Here is a 19,909-nt window from a genome sequence, read left to right on the forward strand (position 1 = left end):
AAAAAAAAAAAAAAAAAAAAAAAAAAAGAATATATCAAATGCAATTCTTACCTGGTGGATGAGAACTGTGGAAGGTGTCATTCCCGGGACAGTATTAACTTCAATGACTAAGACCTAAGAACAGAACAACCTCAAGTGATGTCAATAAATATGACACTTGAAAACATCATCAATTCCAGGTCAGAATTCAAGTACCATGCATAAACCCCAAAAAAGACTTCAGTTTCAGAGAAACAACAAAAACGTTTGATTAAGAGAAACAACAAAATACTTGGACAAGCACCCCTGACCGTTTGTTCCAAACTAAGTGCATAGCTTGCTTTTATGAGGAAAATGTGCACGATATTTTGTTAGCGAGAAATGCAAAGTACTCCTTTTGGTAACGCGTTATATGTTAAATATTAAATGCTTCAATGATGTCTTGTTCAAAATTTTGGTAAGCCAGAAAATGGAAAGGCATTTAAGGAGAAATAATTAAATTAATTACCTCTCCACTGTCAACATTTACGAATGCATCTATTCGGGAAAATCCTTCCAGCTGTAGTGTGTTGGCAATCAGTTCAATATGTTGTTTACACTTCTCCAGCGACTCATTACTTAGGCAGAAAGGAAAATCCTCATAAATACATAATGTTATGATAAATTTTACGCTTTCAAAGTCCAATTAAGGAAGGAGAGATGAAGTATGGCACGTAATATGAGATAAAGCTGAATAGTCGCTACTTATGTGATTCTTAAAAAAAAAAAAATAATAATAAAAAAGCTACGTACGTTTAAAAAATACAACTACTCCAGTTTCAAAAACTAAAACAAGACCATGTTAAAGAATGAAGTATCATCACAAACCTAATAATCGATAAAGGTGGTGGAGTTAAATTGATGCCAGTCCCACCTGTCAATTAGAAATACGTCAATGGACACTTCAAGAAACCACAGTTACGAAATCAAGTATCCATAACGCTCTATCACATGCTGAAAGTACATATCGTCGTGTTTAACTACTCGGCATTTATGAAAATAAGCAATTTTTTCTAGTTTCTGATAAATATTTGCTCGACACCCACCATAGACAGGGGCCAGGCAATAGCGCAGTCCCTAGATTTTGTATAAACCCAATTGAATATAACTACAAATAAATATTAGCATCCCATCTTGGTTTGGAAGAAAAAGATAGATCACCTTGGAATTTCTCCTCAAGAGATAAGATATCCCCACTTTCTTTGACAGTGACGCTAGGACTCAATGAGTGCATTGATCCACGTGTTCCCACAACACCTACAGTTATTTCCACCCATCTACTCTGTCCTTTCCACAAAAGTCGTTCAGACTCATTGGTATATTTGGACGAAACAATTATCTCATCGGTCTCGATAAAAGGTTCAAAAATCAAGAGCTCTGGAGGTGGTTTTGGCATTTCAATCATACCGTGTGCCTATAATTAAAAAATGATAATATTACTGACTTTAACATCAAGTATGAAAACAACAATATAACCGAAAACGAACTTGATTTCAAGCAATTTAGCCCCAAACCATTAGAAAAATAAGTAATCACGAGGAATAACAAAGATAGATGCATATTTTGTCAGACAAACACGACTCTTCACAAAGTATGATATTGTCCACTTTGAGCATAAGTTCTCATGGCTTTGCTTTGGGCTTCCCCAAAAGGCCTCATACCAATGAACCCATGATCTTCCACTAAATTAACCAATGTGGGACTCACTCCCAATAATCCTCAACAATCCTCCCCTCGAACAAAGTACACTATAAGCCTCGGGAGGTTTATGAAGCTCTCGAATAGCCTCCCCTTAATCGAGGCTCGACTCCTTTCTCTTGAGCCCTCAAACAAAGTACACCCTTTGTTCGACACTTTAGTCACTTTTGACTACACCTTCGAGGCTCACAATTCTTTGTTCGATACTTGAGGATTCTATTGACATAGTTAAGTTTAGGGCATGACTCTGATACCATGTTTGACGAACACGACTCTCCAGGTATGATATTGTCTACTTTGAGCATAAGCTCTCATGGCTTTGCTTTGGACTTTTCCAAAAGGCCTCATACCAATGAAGATAGTATTCCTCACTTATAAACCCATAAACTTCCACTAAATTAACCAATGTGGGGACTCACTCCCAATAATCCTCGAGATATTTATCAGCGATTCATTGTCCACATTTTGTATTACTACCCAAAGGCACAGACTGCATTTCAATGTCGGGTGTCTATTATTTCTGTAAGGTACTCTACAGCACTCATACAGGTTCGTCCTTATGGATTCGGATAGCATCGCATGAAGAAAAATTCCTAGAGATGCACATAAGTATTTCTACCCTTGATAAACTATTAGAAGGAATTCTGACGAGGCAGTCCTCCAATGCTTTCACATACACCGCAAGGTCATCAGCGCAGCTGCATGAAGAAATAATTCAAATGAAAGTAAATATATAAATGTCTTTTTTACTATAATTTTGATATGCATAATAACGAGATGTTCTTTTATATTCCAAATGCTCAATCAAATTTTTAGAGAAGGCGAACAGCAAACGACATGTTATATATTTTACCATAGTCTTGCAACCCCGGTTGAGCAACCATCTCTAGCTGGTTTAACACATAACGACTGACACTGAAGCTTGCAGGTTAAGTCATGCCATAAATTTAATGTAGGGATATGCAAGAGCTCATCTTTCCTCCTCGCATCCTTTTTAATGGTAAGTACCCCCATGTCTGAAAGCTATTCATAAAGATAATTTGTGAAACAGGATATATGCTGGTGTCATAGATTATACAAATGTGATCTCATCTAACAGTCAGTTGGATAGCGTACATGGTTTAGGGCCAACGAAGTTGCTACTTTGTCCATGCATATGTTAGAGGCTGCCACTCCGGGACCTTCAATTGAGAAAATGAAATACAAAGTGAGCAAGAGAAAGCACAACTATTGGTAGCCCTCTTTGACCAATAAGGTTTTTGGCAAACCTGTATAAGGAACTCCTTTGGCCTCTAACAATGATTGAAGCATGCCATTTTCGCCGATGCCTCCATGCACTAAAATGTATACAAAATAAAAGTCATAAACACAGTAAATTTTTATGCTATGATTTTCTAACTTCGCTGCACAGTTCTTCAAATTCCAAGGATCTATCCTGCGAGGGACTGATATTAGTAAGTTTTCTAATGCCGTTATAATTGCACTCATATAAAGGAGAAGAGGAGCACATGCCAAGGATTGGCACCTGGCAGTAGAAACAGCATATACGAAGGGGAATAGAAAAAAGAACAAGCAGTACAAAGGTGCTCAATATGAGCACCTGGCGGTTAGAAACAACACCTGCTATAAACACTGTCGCATCAACTTCCTTCGCTTTCTTGATCCACTGCTCCAAGGAAAATTTCACAGGTAATTCATCTTTGATATCAAATCCTGCAAACCAACTATGCTTCTTCAGACCTTCTTCAAGATCAGTCACCACTAGCTCGCGCAGATGAGATGTTAATGCTGCACGAGTTGGTTCAAATGCCTCAATGCATGCAGCAAGAACTTCCTCTGTGGTGTGTCTCAGCACAAGTGAGTAACTGCTTCGAAAAAAGAATCATGTTAACGAAAAATATAAAAGGGCTAGCCGCATAAACGTTGGTGAACCTTTTAGTCCAGAACCTATTCTAAACATTGTTGTCTTGTGGACTTAACCTCAATTTAAATGATGGGGATGATACATGCCAAAAATGGAAAGAAATGTTAAATATTTAAGAGATCTCTTTATTTACGGCATGATAAGATATCTGGATGCCAACAACGTTTAAAAGTTTCATACCTTGCATTTAGATAAGTATGTTGACGAATTGACGTTCAAAAGACTAATTATATAAGTACCAAATAAATGGTCAAACGAAATCTCAAATATTTTAAGCTAGTTCTTTAAAATGGTCGTCATAGACATGGTGTCATTGTCACTTAGTATTATTTTTCCTGAAAAATAGTTGGCACTAAGTACATATCCCTGAGAAATAGTTATAAGTTTCAGAGATAAAGAATTTTAAGAGGGATATAGATACATAAATTCACAATAGTCAGAACTTACGGCAATGACCAAACTGTTCTGGAAGTCATGTCAGCTTCATTTTTGTCCAAATCCACACTAGATGTTTGCTCGATAGACGGGGCAAGTAAACATGGAGTTACTTCAAGCTGTAGCCATAAAAATCATACTCAAATTAAAATAGGAAAAACAAGCACACAGAAAGAAATAGCCCGTTAATGAGGGAAAACAAAACAAATCTGTGGCATTGGAGGTTTTGTATCCATCTATCACAACTTCAGGCAGAAATCAGCATAACTCTTGATGCACAATAAGCAACGAGAAGTTCTCAAACTGAGGTTTTTTGTAGGATTTTTCTCTCAGGTTGATACAGAATATTTAATTATCAATAAAGTGCTTTTTGTAATTTCACATCATCCATGAAATGAAGGAATTTTATGTCTTAAAAAAATCATCAATTGTCCCATCAGTGCAAAGTTTTGTACTCAAACTCGGTGTTCAGCTTCAAAACAAGGGGAGAAATACAAAGGATATAATATTCAAAACTAATTAAATCACATCTTGATTATGAGCACTTGCACTTTCAACCTTTCAACTGTTAGGTATTTGAACGTTTAAAATCCAAGATCAAGGCAGAATTGAGGTAACTTACATCATCAAATGCTTGCAGATTAAGCCAAACATTTGTTCCACTCATAAGAGATACTTGACGTTCTGATGTGTCTCCTCCAAGAATAACAAAAACTTTTTGGTTGCTTTCTGTGCTAGAATATGCTTGAGTACGTTGAGAGGAGATTGATCTTCTAGGCATATTTCCGGACATACAGTCCAATGATCCTAGACTGGGATACCGCAAGCAAGCATGGTAAATAATGCTCCTAAGTATGTTTGAGTGAGAAAAACCAACCTGGAAATGAGTATATCAGACTTAATGATGTGAGATATGTGGCCTTGAGATCAAACACATGACAAATTGGAAAACAATAGCAAGGAAGATGAGAATAACTAGAGGTTCTGGCATAATCCGTTAAATATTAATGTATATTATGTGATCTAACCAAAAGAATAGTGTGATTTCTCTTTAAAGAGGCTAAATTTTTTTGACGTCCTTGCAGAAAGCCCTACAGGCAGTACACAAGCAAATTCCATTAACCTCCAGCCGAGATCCATTGGACAAAAGAACATTATAATGCCAACATATTCGAAGTACCTTTGAGGCTTGCTGAAACAAAAAACTGGTTTGTTCCATCCCACTTATCTGTGTATATAAATAAGATTAATAAGGAATTGTTGAAAGAAGTATGCTACTAGTAAAGTTGTAATTATCAGCTAAACAAAGCATCATTACCAAATTTATGTCTGTATACACTACTGTGCCTGATGCAGTCCTTCCAAACTTCCCTGTGGAGGATGAAGAATCATGAGAGGAATTAGGCAAAAACCACCCATCAATTCGGGCAAAATCACAGAGACCAAGTCCTTTGAAGAGTAAAGATGCTCCTTCACGGATGCTTTCTATCACATCAATAGGAAAACGAGGAGGAGTATGATATGCAACCTGCTTCATAAATGCAGACTCATTGATTAGAAAAATGAATATAGTTACTAGAAAGAGTTTAGATAGTGAGTTCAAGAATAGACATAGCAGGCATGCAAGTATAAGTGGCACTACACCATCACTGAACCTGCTGGGTGGGGAGATATTTCCTCCGGTAATTGAAAATTGCATCCTTTTCTCCGGCATCAGCCCAAGCATGGGATTCAAGCTCAACCTAATTTAAAGAATAGAAGAAGAGAAAGGATTCTAAGATGCATTATATGTAGTTAGGAAAAAAAAACAAATCAAGTAAGTTACTTTGAGATAAAAAAAAATACATACTTCTGTTGGTAGTAGTACAACAGGATGACAAACAGAACCAGATCCCACATCAAGGACAATTGCAGTGAACTCACTGCCTCGTTCAAGAAATACTTCAACAAGGACTTTATCATCAATTTCCTATATAAGATAAATGGTGCACACTTTATGAAATTGAAATATGAATGATTGATTTACATTTTTATCGAATCACATTATCAGCTGAAATGAGATTTAGTATTACTAAGCGATTGAGAAAAATATGAAGTTTAAGGCAAGATTGTAGAGAATAAATGATTTCATGCCCTGCATCAGCACAAGGTATTGGCAAATGTCATAGCACCTTTGAAATAATCTCATTAGCTTTCTTAAGTGAATCCACCACTCCATATGCAACCGACACACCAATGCTTGATCCTGCTCTTACTGGTTTTACCTGATTGACACCAGAAAAAAAAAATTCTATTGTAAAAATTTTACTATCCAACCATAAACAGATTCCACAATAAGTGAACATTTTACTTACAACAACTTTTCCTGAGCTAAGATCTAGCTGATTTCTCAAAAACCACTTTGATAGGTCAGATTCACTTACACTACCAGCCTGAACATCATTCCATGAATCAGAATATTACAATAATAAAGGATAGAGGCGTAAGGTCTAAAGGCAAAACGAAATCAACTAGATCCTAACAATCTTATTTTTGACATGTGCACACACACACAAAGGACCTTAATTGAAGAGCATTCAAGTAGGCGGATACTAAAACTATGAAGAAAAATAAGGTTTGTTGAAAACTACCTGTACCAGAAAATTAGGCACTGTTATGAATCCAAGTCTATCGAGCTCCAAGGCGGCGTTATACTATCAGTTAACAAGGGAAACAACAGGTGAGCAATGCTAAAAGAAAAATGGTTGATTATGACAAAGTATGCAGAACATGTTAGGTATCCAGACACAGAAAATATAAGCAAACACCAAAGATAACTATATTACAATGTCAATGAAGAAATTACAATATAAACAAGTAATTTGCGGTACTTGCACCTTCCCTCTTGCGATCTCTCTCAAGCCCTAATTCACTCCTCAAATGTCTAACTCCCTCTATTGATAACTAAACTCCATAACCACCTACCAAACTAATCACTACTATACCCTCATAAAATCCCAAATCGCATTCCTATCAGAAAATATCCCAAATGCCTCCTATACAAAACCTCCTCAGGACACCATCTAACTTTAGTTTACTGAACTCGGCCATTTTACAGCATGCTCCTTGGCCCTCCTACCCATACAATCAGGAGACAGTTTTTACAGTGTATGCATAAAACACTATCCTACTACAACTAACTAGATCCAGGTAATATCTAAGTACTCAACTCCAAGGCTATGCAATTGTTTTTTTTTTTTTTTTTTTTCTATATATTTCCATGCTTTCTTTGATACTAATTGTGTCCACTTCTCTGAATGTTACGTAAAAATTAGTTGTGATGCAAAATTTTGAATTGGTTGTCTGTTTCCTCGCTGGAGTCAAAACTTTGTTTTGGTTCACCGAGAATTCAATTCCACAGCTCAATTATAAAATGACATATCCAACGTAATACAGAAGCCGTGAAGGTCTTGAAAATTTTATACACTAGACCATCATACCTTGTCGAAGGCATGTGCACACTCCGTAGAACCTGTTCCAACAAATGGAATGTTATGCGTTTCCAGTAGTTCCTGAAACACATCAACGGACATTTATAATTTATTTATTTATTTATAACGTACATGAAGAACAAAGTAAATTAAATCCACATTGTGAAAACTAAAGTTACACCTGGATCCCACCATCTTCACCAAACCGACCATGTATAACAGGGAATACTATGTCCACGGAAGTAGAAAGGTGCTCAGCAAAGTCAGTCAAAGACCGGAAACCGCGGGCAAGGCTTCACAAACGAACAGTTTAACGTTTTAAAGTCCCCGCAAGCAAAGACTCAAGATCAATTAAAGATAGTCTGAACTTACCTTTTAAGTTTAAAATCAAAATCTGCTGGAGTATTTGAATAAACCTATGAATGAGAAATAGCACGTAAAATGTGAAGTAGAAAATCAGAATACAGGATGCAAATGTTGAAAGATACCGAAGATCCTTCAGATTTGTTCCCATTTTTTAACAGAGTAAGAAACTCAGGAGCATGAGAAGTACGACATCAAACGAAGCAGGGATCAAAGATCAAGGCTGCAGGTTACTCGTACCTGAGCAGAAGATATTGCGTACGCATTCAACTCCGGATCGATGTAGTAACAGCTCACTTGCAAATCATCTCCCTAGTGTAGACAAAGTCGATGCATCAAATTAAGCTAATTAATGGCTACTGCAAATCATACACTCAGATAGTTTTTCTCGATAATAACGATTTTAAACCAATTTCCTTAATAGAATTAAAATTATATCTCAACCATGCAAAACTTATCGCATCTGATCACTGGTTTGTCAAAATTAAATATGAGCACCTCTTTTTGTTGACTTATATTAGCTATGTAAGTATGTTTTCCCCATAATATTAATAAAGAAAAATCGTTGCGAACCATTTTTAGTCTCTGCTACGAGCTAATCTATTATCGATCACATATTAATCCTAGGGCAGAGAAGTCCTTAGCTATTGCGTATGTTCCCCTGCGTACCTGTATGTGATCAAGAACTGATCTAGCGGAATTGAGAGAAATTCCACGTTCCGCAGAGGGACCTCCACAGATAAGTCCAACTCTCAACGCTTCACATTTCACACTATGTTTCTCCCTTTCAATCTCTGTAGTCGCCATTTCAGCTACACCGTCCTTAACCACCATCTTGGCAGCAGCACGAGAGACTCGGATTTTGGGAGACTGAAGCCGCCGAGCATGATTATGTAAATCCAGAGACAATCGGAGGAAGCTGGAGGAGAGTGTTGGAGTGAAGTTTGAAGCTCTCAGTTTAATGTCTTTGCATAGTACGTTGCAGGTAGAACAATTTGCTATATGTGCCATAGGAGGAGGAGGAGGAGGAGGAGGAGGAGGAGGAGGAGGAGACGGTAGCCGCAGGCTTCAGCTACTCTGAAGAGTGATATCGTTAATAATTCAATCTAAAAGAAGGAAGGGAGTGGAATAAAATAAGCGAAGGAGATAAAGCAGTGTTCTATTCATTTGTCTTCGTCCTGTAGAGAACAGTTCAAGTTTTAGGCGGGCGGCAGACGGCGGGCGGCAGATCACAATGTATCAAACAGATGAAGGGAGGAAAAAGAAGGCGCGTATATATTCCATAAATTAACCAAACTGGCATCTTATTCTTTTTAACTCACCACGTGTTTTTTTAAAACTCTTTTTGAAAATGTATAAGTACTTTTAAAAAGTATAAGAATAATAATAATAATGGCGTGGACAAAATTGGTCCGTCCCACCAGACCCCCAAATGCACTTACTTGGTGTCGTTTTTAAGTTCACCATTTTGATTCAATAATTGCTCTCTGTGTGACCTCATGAACTGCCAGCTTTTTTTTTTTTTCTCTAATTTATTATTTGATTGAGAAATGCCCCCAGACATATTCGTCAGTCTTATTAGTGATACAACGTTAACAAAATAAAAGAAAAAGACTAATAAATTAATATGATATAACCAGATGAGTTACTTTCTGGCCCGTTTGGTAGTAACGCGCTTAGATGATAAAGCCCAGCCCGCCGAACAAATATGGGCTTGAAATGGGCTATATTGGGCCTTCATATGGGCTTTGAATTGGTGAGTACAGCCCAATATGAGTTTTCCATTTCACGCCACAAACCTATGACCTAACAAAGCAACAACTAGTCTGTCGGTCAATCCGGAGCTAACAGCGACAGAAACCTATCCCCATGTGTTGACATGCCAAAAATTGCGTATTTCTTCGACTCCTTTGAATTTAATTACGTAAAAGCATTTTTTCTTTTCTTGGAATCTAGGGAAAAGCATTTTCAGTACTAAACAATTTATACCGCTGACGTAATTATACGCACCAGGATAAGTTAAATAATAAAATTTAGAAAAGCCTAGACTACAAATAGAACACAATGAATTAGTGATTTTTTTTTTAATTAATAATATTTCCGGATTTCGCGGGTGATTAGACAAAAATTGCAAATCATGTTCGCCACTCACCACAAATCATTTCACTTTTTTCAGTTAAAAAAGAGGAAAAAAAAGAAAAAAGAAATCATAGCAATTTATTGAATTTGTGAAAACGGTCGGGACAGTCCACGACTGAGCAGCTGGGGGAACACCATTTGGTAGATAGTATCGATCAATATAATAGACAATTATTCTCACGTGTAAAATCAAACAACCCTTTTGATATTACACGTTCATATGAAATAATTAAACAAATAAACTTTTTTTTTTAATTAAAAAAAATAAAACCTTTGGTTTCTAGAAAAAAATATATATGTGAAAAAAATAAGAATAAAGAAAAATTAAATTAATAATTAAGAAATGTACCACTTTGAGGGTATAGAAGAGTTTAGAAAAAAGTCTAAGTGACTTAGAATTTTACAATTTATCTTTTTGGAGCCTATTTGGTACACCCTCTAATGTCTGACTTTATTACTGTTAATAAATACTATTCTTTTTAAAATTTCACTTTTGGATTTGAAAAACATCCGGTACAGAATATAAGAAATATTTTATTTCTCTTTTCCTCACCCTCCAAGATAAATACAAGGGTGAAATTAGTAGCGTGCAAGGGCATTAAGGGAAAGAGTGTAAAAGGAAAGTTTGGCGCACTTATACGCTAAACCAATAAACCACCTGCATAACCACTAATTAGTTGTTTATTAGGATGGTAAGCTACGACCTCCGAGTTACTTAATTAACAATCAATTATTTTGAACTCTAATTCCAAATTAATTATTAATTATTAATTAAAACACCCTTCTGTAATGCTTCCACTTTGTTTCTGTTTGGTTTTGGGTTTTGTTGCCGTCTTTGTTCCGCTCTGTCTCGTGGATTTCCACTATTGCATAGTCTGCATCCAAACACCCTCCTCCAGCTTTCTTTCTTTCTTTCTTTCTTTCTTTTTTTTTTTTTTTCTTTTTTCTTTTTTAAAGTACAATCACCCGGGTGAATGGGAGATTCACTATTCCACTTCAAAAGCACTGAACATTGTTTTATTGTTCAAATTTAATATGATTTAAAAATGTTTAAATGCACGTACTAAAATGAATAAAAAAGGTAGTTCATAATACAGTGATTGAAAGGTGTACCAACCATAAGGAGCCATAAGTAGCCATAGTCTATGCTTGAACTGGACCAAAGTCTTAATACCTATGAAGCTATGTATACCATAGATTTAATTATTTAATACTTGTCCTCATCCATCGCGTCCTTCATTGCGGATATATATGAGCATTTTTTTCCCAGTATTAAAATAATTTCATTTTTATTTTTTATTTTTATCCTTTATTGTTTTTGAGAAAAAAGAAATAAAAATTCATCTATATTTGCTTGGGCAATATGCAGCAATAAATAATTGAGAATCTAGATGGGCCCGTAATTCAGATGACTTGGATCAAAAATACTATTTTGTTTTAAGGACGAAAAAAAAAAAGTAGAAAATGGTGAAATTGAAATTGAATTCATCTGGGGCTCCCCCCTCCTATCACAGGAGTGTTGGCTTAAAATATGGATGCATTAAACAAATAATGTGGTTGAAATGTCCAGAAGTGGAACAACTTGATTAGGTTCAAAACTGTGGCATTATAACAAAATGTCAACTTGCTTTTGAAGCAATAAGGGTAACTTTAGTTTAAAATAATAAAATTATATGTATATATATATATATATACATGCAAAGAAAGGGCGGTGACGGCGAGCAAATGAAAGGCGAAGGCGGGATAGTTGGATTGGGTTTGAGGTGGTAGGTCACTGTAGTGTTAATTTACTGGGAGTGATTAAGCGGAGAAAGACAGTTTTGAATTGGAATCCCTGGCGGGCTCCACGTCCCGACCCAACGTTATGGCTATTAATATGGCTCCAAAAAAATAAAAATTAATAATAACAAAAAAGGCAGCTAAAGCAGCTACTTCCGCGATTTGCATCCCAAATTCTGTGGCTCTCCGGTGGGAGAGAGGCGGCGGCGAGGGAGGGCAAGGAGGAAGGTGCGTGCCGATCAAGATGGAGAAGCAGGGCACGTGCATTACTTACTCATGTAGCGACGCGACGTGGGTGCCGCTGAGTGCGTTGTTCATGTGCCCGTCTTCTCCATCGTGACCACTGCAACCTTTGCACATCCAAATTCACTGAACAGAATATTCAATTTCAGGTAACTTTTTTTTCTCCTTTTTTCTCTCGTCTCCTTTCCGTTATTTTTTCCGTTCTGTAAACAAATATCAAATTCATCTTAGAGAAGATGAAAAGAAGATAAAGCTTATGAAATTCCGAGAAGCCGTATTGTGATTCAATTAGATTCATCGACTAATCTCCAATTTATTCACGTCTTGTGGTAATCCGAATCCCAAATTTCTGATTTTTCTTTTATTATTATTCAAGTGGGAGTGTCGAGGAAGCAAATAGAGACGAAGAAAATGAATACATTTAGTAATAAACTCGTAGTAGTTCCTTTTATTTCTACACATTCCAGCATCAAACTCAAAATTAAACATCCATGTCCATAATATTATAAAAAAGATATGCATAGAATCACCATTTTAAATAATAATAATAATAATAATAATAAAGCCAAAATGTTTTAGTAACTTTAAAGATTAAAAATAGATTAAGAAATGTGGAAGAGTAGTAGTAGTAGTCGTAGTGAGCATTTTGAGGAGGATCCTCCAGATTTTGTCATTTCCCAATGAAGAGAGACAAAGTGGGAGTAGATAATTGGGATTGGCTTCCTTACTTCGAGCTTTGCGTTGCCACGATTGCTTATGTTATGACAGATCCACAAACTTCTAGATTCGCACCACGACAAAATTTGACTCATTCAGGAGGAATCCCTTCTTTTCCAAACATCTACTTTGTGATTCAAGTTAAAAATTTCATGAAAGTGATGTACACAAAAACAGAAGCTACAAGTTGTTGACGCAATCCCATTTTCTAACCCAACATCTTCACAGTCATGCGCTCAAAATAAATCTCAATGGACTAACTTATTCCGCATGGGGCGCCCCTCTCGTGTAACATGTGAGCACCTCTTAATGCACTCTGTCACACTCCTCTCCTTCCATGGAGATTCTAAAAGGAAAACAACAACACACTTTTTAAACCCAATCAAATAGAAACATTCCCTTGAGAGTTGCACAATTCATGAATTCAAGAATAATGAATGGCGGCATGAGAAAATTTCAGGACTAGGATACTATCTTCACATCATTTCAACATTTTTAACAAAATGACGTGAAGTCTACTAGTGTTAAAAGAATGTTTGTAAATATGAATATGATGCTCGATAAATTTTTCCAAGGAATGCACTCTTTCCAAGAGGAAAACAGGTAGTTCAGTATGATGGTGCTGCAACCAAAGAACCACAGCTAGATTCTCCTCCCCTTGTCGCTGGTTCTGGTTCTGAACCTAATAGCTAAACCTAATAGCTAAGTAGCTAGTAGTAAGCTATTCAAAGTATGATAGCTGTTCTTGGCAGTTGAGTTTAAGCAGCAAGTGCTATGGACCTCATGTGCAGACAGAGGTTCTCCGAGGTCGGTTGTCTACAGTAAATTATAACCAATCTTCAAAAACTCGAACAATCATTCACTTAATTCACAATAAGTGAAATAAATTGACTGATTTCAAATCGAATCTTCCATCCATCAATCAAACTAGATGTGGAATTAATCCACTTAATATCCACAGTAGACATACACGGAAACAGTTGTCCCAACAATAATGCCAAAGTTCACTATATCAAAGTAAAAAGGAGCAATGCAAGCAGAAGAGAGGTGAGCTGCAATTGTTAAGGTAAAAATATAAATAGACGTAACTCTTATTTGTGATTAATTAATAGCCTGACATTAACATTAAGTTGTATCGACATCATATACTTGGAAATGTGAGCTTGACGAAAGTGTGAGCACAAAAAGTCAAATGGCTTTTGAGCAAATTCAAAATTGAAAAGTTGGCAACTATATGAGTATTATCATTATCAAATCCTTGTGGAGATCTCTCTTTTCGAAGATAAGATAGTTTGAAAGTTTTTTGGTTCACTTTCGTTTATGTTTTTTTTTCATGTAATGACTTGTGTTGAGCCACTAGGAATAAAGACATCCCACCCTTCTAGTGTAGCCAACTGTGTAGGGCCTTAGAATATTAAATAGAGAAATCCTAGATTTCTTGTTTTTTTAGTTACCAATATGTTAGGTTTATGTAAGGTTCGTTCGAATATATATTTTAATTCTACAACAGCTTCCAACTTCCATTAGTGGAACTCCAGAGATCGTCAAAAGTAGATGGGGAGTGAGATTCAACTCGGAGCTGCCCTCAAGAAAAAAAGAAAAAAAAAAAAAAAAAGTTTCTTCTCATCCTATTGGTACCAACTAAAAAAGCTTTCTCACTTCTTTTTCCTTTTCTTACCAAACCAACTAAAAGCTACGTAGAATCAACTTAGGATATGGTTTTGAGTGATTTCCATGTGGAACAATTTTCAGAAATTTTTTATGCAGTTGTGAGTAAAAAGTGGATTCAATACTGTTCAAAAGTTACAATGCAACTATTCCTGCTATCCCTTTGTGTCTTTTGTCATTTCTGTAAACAATAAAATTATTCCAAACTTAAGGCCTATCTAAAACCAACTTCACACAAAACATTTACTTGTCAAATACATTTTTAATGGTTTTTTAAAAAACATTGTTACAAGAAGTAGAGAACAGGTGTTTGACACTATTCCTGAAGACAACCCATCTGCTTGTACAAAAACATTATCCTACATAGGTTTAACCTTTAAAATCCCCCTTTTCAGCCCAAAATTGAAAGCTGACCACTCTTCACATCAATTCTTTTTACAAGGAAAAAGAATCCATTCCCAGGGACTCCCTAATGTGGTAGGAGATCCAATTTACTTAACTCCCACTAGAAAGTTCTAAGTTCAACTTTCTTGCACGTATGTAGACCCAATCACCCAAAGGAACTTTAGCTGATCTGATCTAATATCTAGGTACTTTCAAAAGTTCAAATTCATTAGCAACCGGCCTTTGGTTCAAAAACAATCAACTATTTCTTGTAGAAGAATACAAGGAAATGAAGTCCCGTGGCCATATCAAAGACGAAAAACTTGAGGTTGACCTTGACTGCATGCAGGATCAGATAAGTTTTATCCTTATTTATCTGAACTAAAATGGTAGAACATCCTCATCACTCCCCACCGCTCTTTCATACTAAATATACGATATATCTAATTGAAAACAACCACTAACTAGAAGATGCCAGACTGACACTCATCTCATCTGTGCCAGTCGACAATGACATGATAGCAGGATTGTATTAGCTTGGGTTCGTAGATCCATATCACTTAATATACTTTAAAGCAGACTAATCAATTAGGATCAGATAACATGCTCATTTTCTTGCCAAGCTAGCGAAAGTTTCCACTATATACACAGCGTAGGATTAAATATGCCATCCTTACAGTAGAGCAAAGTATTGTGAAAAAACAATAATAAATAATGCTCGAGTGGATCATCTTTGATAACAAAAAATATGAGGAAAGTTAAAAAGTGCATTACGTGCTATGTAAATGAAGATTTATAATTTGGCTCGAAAAAAAAGTAAGCATTGATTAAGCATCCACTTACAGTTACGCCATCAGAATAAGTAACCTTTAACCAGCCCCTGAAGTTGAAGGGTGCATGCTCTCCTTTTACCACAACACCAGCAGTTAGCTCAAACAAAGTTGTCATTGCAATACCTGCCCAGCATAGAAACATTCTTGCACTCTAATCAATCTAAATAAACTTGAAGCACAATTCGTTGATTTAAAGAACCACCACAGTACAATATTGTAACTTTTTTTTTAAAAAAAGTAACTCAACTTTCATTGAGAAAAAAATGAAAAAATACAAGAGCATACAAAAATAAGGCCCACAAAAGGAAATTGTACTATGCAAATGGGACTTCAATCCAGTAAAATAAAACCTATAGGGTAATTATAACAGACCTTGTCACCGAGACCCAACGAGTAATAAAGAATCTAACAAGGGATCAAACATTGAAAAAGAAGATTATATTATCCCACTCGCTCCAAACACCCCATAAAATAGCAAACACTCCATCTTGCCCGAGAAATATTGCTTTCTCATGAAAAGGATCTTTTGTAGATTATGCAAGGGAATAACAGCATTTGAACATACCTGTTGCCCTCACCTTCTTGAAAGTAGGGTGAAACAAAGGCTAGTCCGACTGAACTTTGGTTTCCCCTATTCCGGGCTAAGGTAATTTCCTGAAATTGATCCATATTATATTGCCTAAATGAAGATCAGTTCAAGCGTAGCAGCATAGCCTTGAGGACTTGTATAGATTAAGGACTCCAAAATCTGCGGGGGTTGAGCTTGTTCAGATGCCTACTAAATCTTCTAAAGTAGTTTCAAGGCTCTTAACAGAAGTTAATTCACTTTCAGAGCTCAGGAGCAGTGTTTCCCAAGCCTTAGGACCAGGGGAAAAGTTCATGCCAACCATTAACGTGAGCAGCTCAAGCGCTTTGCCTACCATGTCCCTTTTGCACAGCCAAGAAAGTATCTCACCAAAAGTTGAAATCTGAGGAGGGAAACGACTTACTAGCATTTCCTCCAATAGGATACAAGCTTCAATTACATCACCGTTATTAAACAACCCACTGATCATAATCGTAAAAGTCCGCACGTTTTTTGCCAGACCCTTTAGTTGCATGTTACCTCGAAGCTTCCTTGCCTCATCAAGTTCACCGATTTTACACAAACATTCCAAGAGAATATTGTAAGTGATCACATCAGGTTTGCACCCCAATTCCTCCATAGGCAAAATCATTTGAATCCCTGCTTCCCAATTGCCTTGTTTGCATAATCCATGTATGTACACGTTGTATGTATAAATATCAGGAACTAAACCAAAGAGAAGCAATTCATCAAACAGTTCATCTGCCATCTTATAATCCCCATCCGCAATCACCCCATTCAAGACCATAGTATAACAAACAATGTCAGGCTTGAAACCATCGGCCTTCATTTTATTCAACAGATCAAGAGCGTCTGAACTCAGCCCTCTCCTAACCAAGAACTTAATTACATTAGAATAATCCACAACACCGGGACAGAATCCTTTTAGCCTCATTTGTTCCAGAAAGGTAAGAACCACATTACCAGTGGATTTCTTATGCTCACATAGCGATGCCAATATCAAAGAGGAGATTCCAGGGTTCAGACCATACCCTTCAGTTATCATATAATTGAAAAGCTCCATTGCATGCCCAACTTTATAAATTTTACATAACGCAGTAATTAGTATCCGAAAAGTGGACTCTTCAAGCCTAATACCCATAGTCTGGCTACTCAATATGATCTCAGGAACTATTCGAAGACCTTCGCCATTTCTACAGAGCAGGAAAAGTAGAGAGTTGAGTGAGAGCGCAGAAGGAACGCACCTAAACATGGGAATCCTACGGAACAGAGTGATGGCATCTTGAATTCGGTTGACTCGTCCGTAAACTTTGAGGAGGTCGACAAATATGTACTCTGGGGTTTCAAATTTCTCGACGCGTTCGAGACGATCGAGAACAGCGGCAATGTAGTGGAACTGTGAGCTTCGAACAAAGGTTTTGAGGACGAAGTGGTAGGCATTGGGGGTTGGATCGCAGCAATAGGCTCTGAAGGAGCTTATAAGAACCGAAAGAAGGTAGGGTTCGTCGGAATTGGGTTGTTTCGGCGAATTTGCAGCTTGTTTAATGGCCCGCAGAGCTTCATCCTGATTGAAGGTTTGATGCCATTTGGTTTTGAAGGGTGAAAATGGGCACTTCCTGTGTTTTCTGAGGAAGTGGTCGCTCCTCTTCACAACCCTGATGCTTTCCATTCTGGAACAAACAGGAAAGTGGACACAGCTCACAAAACATACAAATCTTAGTAACAACAAATTAAGATATAATTTCGTAAGAGGTATTGGTAATTGCTGCCATTTACCTCGATAATAAGTCTAACAGTGTTGGGTTGGGTTGTGTTAATGGGCTTACAAAGAACAACCCAACCCATTTAACTTTTTTCCTTTTTCTTTTTTTGGTGACCCGTAAAGAGGGAGAAGACAACGATGACTTTTATAATTAAAAGCTTTGTGCAGAAATATTAATCTACAAAATGAATAAACTATAAATAACTTAAAATGGAAAGAAAAAAAAGAAAAGATGTCCAATTTTGTAACCTTACATATTGAAAAGTCAACCCTTCACCAATCCCACGACCATGTAGTTGCTTCCCTTTCTCTCGGCTCCCACTGTCTGAACCCAATTTATAATACTAACAACAGGTCGGCATCCGCATTGACTTTGTGTTTTTTTTTTTAAATAAATAAATGACTCTCTCTACAGTATTGATCTTATTTCCTGATTTGTAATTTGTAAGGACTTACCTATAATTGGTTGACCTCATATTTTATTGCTTCTTTTCGTCCTCATATTTTTGATAATTTGTAATTATAAATTTAGATATTTTTAACAATTCATCACCTTGATTCAAAGTTGACGTGAACTCTAAAATTGGATTGAGGCATCATGAATCAATATTGAACAACTAATCAACCATATATGAAAACGTGTTTAAATACAAAAATGCAAAAATAATATTGATATTTTTTTGATATTCTACCTTACAATTATTAATTGATATTTGAATTATGAATGGTTGGAAAGGTATGGGGGACACTCCCCTAGCGAATATGTATTCGATGTGTGTTTTGTGGGTGACAAAATGATAATGCCAGGTCAGTTGTACGAATTTGACTTTTATTACACCAAGATAAAATAAATAAATAAATAAATAAATAAATAAATAAATAAATAATGGTGGGATACACGTATTATATATACATATTCCATATGGCACGGGAAGCCAACACGTCCCCGAAACAAGCGAAGGGAAAGGCGATAGATCCACACAGCTTAATCCTCCCCTTTCCTCCTCTCAAATCAAATTAAGCAATTAATGGCCAATCCGACGACGTCTCACTTGCCGGCACCGACGAATTACGCGCCGCTGGCGAAGCCGGTGGCCGTGGTAAGCCCCCAGTTCATGGCCCCCTATCCCGTGGATCTGAGAGTTACGAAGAAGGTGATGACCCTGGCGGAAGGTACTTTCACCGTTACGGACGTTAACGGCACCGTGATGTTCATGGTGAAAGGGTCCGTGTTCAGCCTTCACGACCGCCGTATTCTTCTTGACGCCGCGGGTAATCCCATCATCTCTTTCCAACAAAAGGTAAAGTTAAATGGGATATGTTGAATGAATAAATGGATTAGATGTGCGGTGTATGAATAATTGTTTTACCCACAGCTGTTTTCGGCGCATAGAAAATGGTACGCATTCAGAGGAGATAGCACCGATTCCAAAGATCTGTTGTTCACGGTGAAGAAATCGTCGATCTTACAACTGAGGACTCAGCTGGATGTGATATTGGCCTCGAACACCTCGGAGAGCAGCTGTGATTTTAAGATCAAAGGAAGCTGGCTGGAGAGATCCTGCACCATTTCCCTTGGCGACGGCTCCACCATCATCGCCCAGGTATCCCAACATATTTAATTCTTAATTAACCCCGCCATTCGCTTACTCTAGTTCATTCATTTTGCAGATGCACAGGCAGCACAATTTGCAGAGCGTGCTGTTCGATAAAGACACGTTCGGAGTGACGGTGTATCCCAACGTGGACTACGCGTTCATAGTTGCGCTGGTGGTGATTCTGTTCGAGATCAACGAGGACAGGAGCGGCAACGATTAGAGCCTCCTCCTCCTCCTCAAAAAAAAAAAAAAAAAAAAAAAAAAAAAAAAAAAAAAAAAAAAAAAAAAAAAA

The 19,909-nt window shown here is 36.9% G+C and overlaps 3 protein-coding genes across 11 annotated transcripts in view; 1 reads left to right on the forward strand and 2 right to left on the reverse strand.

Annotated features, from left to right (window-relative positions):
- The window catches only part of LOC111441803, an 18,551-nt gene extending 9,396 nt beyond the window's left edge, over positions 1-9,155 (reverse strand). For all 5 annotated transcript variants that reach the window (XR_002710233.1, XM_023078924.1, XM_023078922.1 and 2 more), the window contains exons 1-23: positions 8,578-9,155; positions 8,149-8,220; positions 7,918-7,961; positions 7,727-7,838; positions 7,555-7,626; positions 6,706-6,768; positions 6,430-6,507; positions 6,247-6,339; positions 5,925-6,044; positions 5,731-5,817; positions 5,394-5,603; positions 5,256-5,303; positions 4,698-4,952; positions 4,088-4,194; positions 3,337-3,581; positions 2,985-3,053; positions 2,833-2,897; positions 2,570-2,739; positions 2,336-2,414; positions 1,180-1,432; positions 847-892; positions 488-596; positions 52-114 (exon numbers count right to left, since the gene is read on the reverse strand). Coding sequence is in view for 4 of the 5 variants with exons in the window: in XM_023078924.1 (XP_022934692.1) it covers positions 52-114; positions 488-596; positions 847-892; positions 1,180-1,432; positions 2,336-2,414; positions 2,570-2,739; positions 2,833-2,897; positions 2,985-3,053; positions 3,337-3,581; positions 4,088-4,194; positions 4,698-4,952; positions 5,256-5,303; positions 5,394-5,603; positions 5,731-5,817; positions 5,925-6,044; positions 6,247-6,339; positions 6,430-6,507; positions 6,706-6,768; positions 7,555-7,626; positions 7,727-7,838; positions 7,918-7,961; positions 8,149-8,220; positions 8,578-8,919 (2,802 nt within the window). In the remaining variant the exon portion in view is untranslated. The remainder of the gene's footprint in view (positions 1-51; positions 115-487; positions 597-846; positions 893-1,179; positions 1,433-2,335; positions 2,415-2,569; positions 2,740-2,832; positions 2,898-2,984; positions 3,054-3,336; positions 3,582-4,087; positions 4,195-4,697; positions 4,953-5,255; positions 5,304-5,393; positions 5,604-5,730; positions 5,818-5,924; positions 6,045-6,246; positions 6,340-6,429; positions 6,508-6,705; positions 6,769-7,554; positions 7,627-7,726; positions 7,839-7,917; positions 7,962-8,148; positions 8,221-8,577) is intronic.
- Positions 9,156-12,631: 3,476 nt separating this feature from the next.
- LOC111442310 (pentatricopeptide repeat-containing protein At2g38420, mitochondrial) lies at positions 12,632-17,981 on the reverse strand. Of its 5 annotated transcripts, none has more exons than XM_023079666.1 (4): positions 16,351-17,981; positions 16,044-16,290; positions 15,682-15,794; positions 12,632-13,132 (listed from the first exon to the last, which is right to left on the reverse strand). In XM_023079666.1, exon 1 carries the CDS (start codon positions 17,924-17,926, stop codon positions 16,439-16,441), a length of 1,488 nt encoding a protein of 495 aa, XP_022935434.1. In that variant the 5' UTR covers positions 17,927-17,981; the 3' UTR covers positions 12,632-13,132; positions 15,682-15,794; positions 16,044-16,290; positions 16,351-16,438. The 5 variants fall into 5 exon arrangements, with proteins under 5 accessions (XP_022935434.1, XP_022935433.1, XP_022935436.1 ...); XM_023079665.1 differs by lacking the exon at positions 12,632-13,132 and adding an exon at positions 13,141-13,602; XM_023079668.1 differs by lacking the exon at positions 12,632-13,132 and adding an exon at positions 13,141-13,623.
- Positions 17,982-18,937: 956 nt separating this feature from the next.
- Positions 18,938-19,909, forward strand: part of LOC111441637 (protein LURP-one-related 15-like) — a 5,511-nt gene continuing 4,539 nt past the window's right edge. Inside the window, exons 1-3 of the mRNA XM_023078698.1 lie at positions 18,938-19,320; positions 19,396-19,623; positions 19,691-19,868. Of these exons, the coding sequence (XP_022934466.1) occupies positions 19,048-19,320; positions 19,396-19,623; positions 19,691-19,837 (648 nt within the window). The 5' untranslated portion in view covers positions 18,938-19,047 and the 3' untranslated portion in view covers positions 19,838-19,868. The remainder of the gene's footprint in view (positions 19,321-19,395; positions 19,624-19,690; positions 19,869-19,909) is intronic.

The sequence above is a fragment of the Cucurbita moschata genome, unplaced genomic scaffold (assembly GCF_002738365.1).
Source record: "Cucurbita moschata cultivar Rifu unplaced genomic scaffold, Cmos_1.0 Cmo_Scf00004, whole genome shotgun sequence".
Taxonomy (NCBI): Eukaryota; Viridiplantae; Streptophyta; class Magnoliopsida; order Cucurbitales; family Cucurbitaceae; genus Cucurbita; species Cucurbita moschata.

Bases quoted from the DNA above. Each gene is read 5' to 3' on its own strand.
- LOC111442310 (XM_023079666.1), bottom strand. From the start codon at position 17,926: ATGGAAAGCATCAGGGTTGTGAAGAGGAGCGACCACTTCCTCAGAAAA.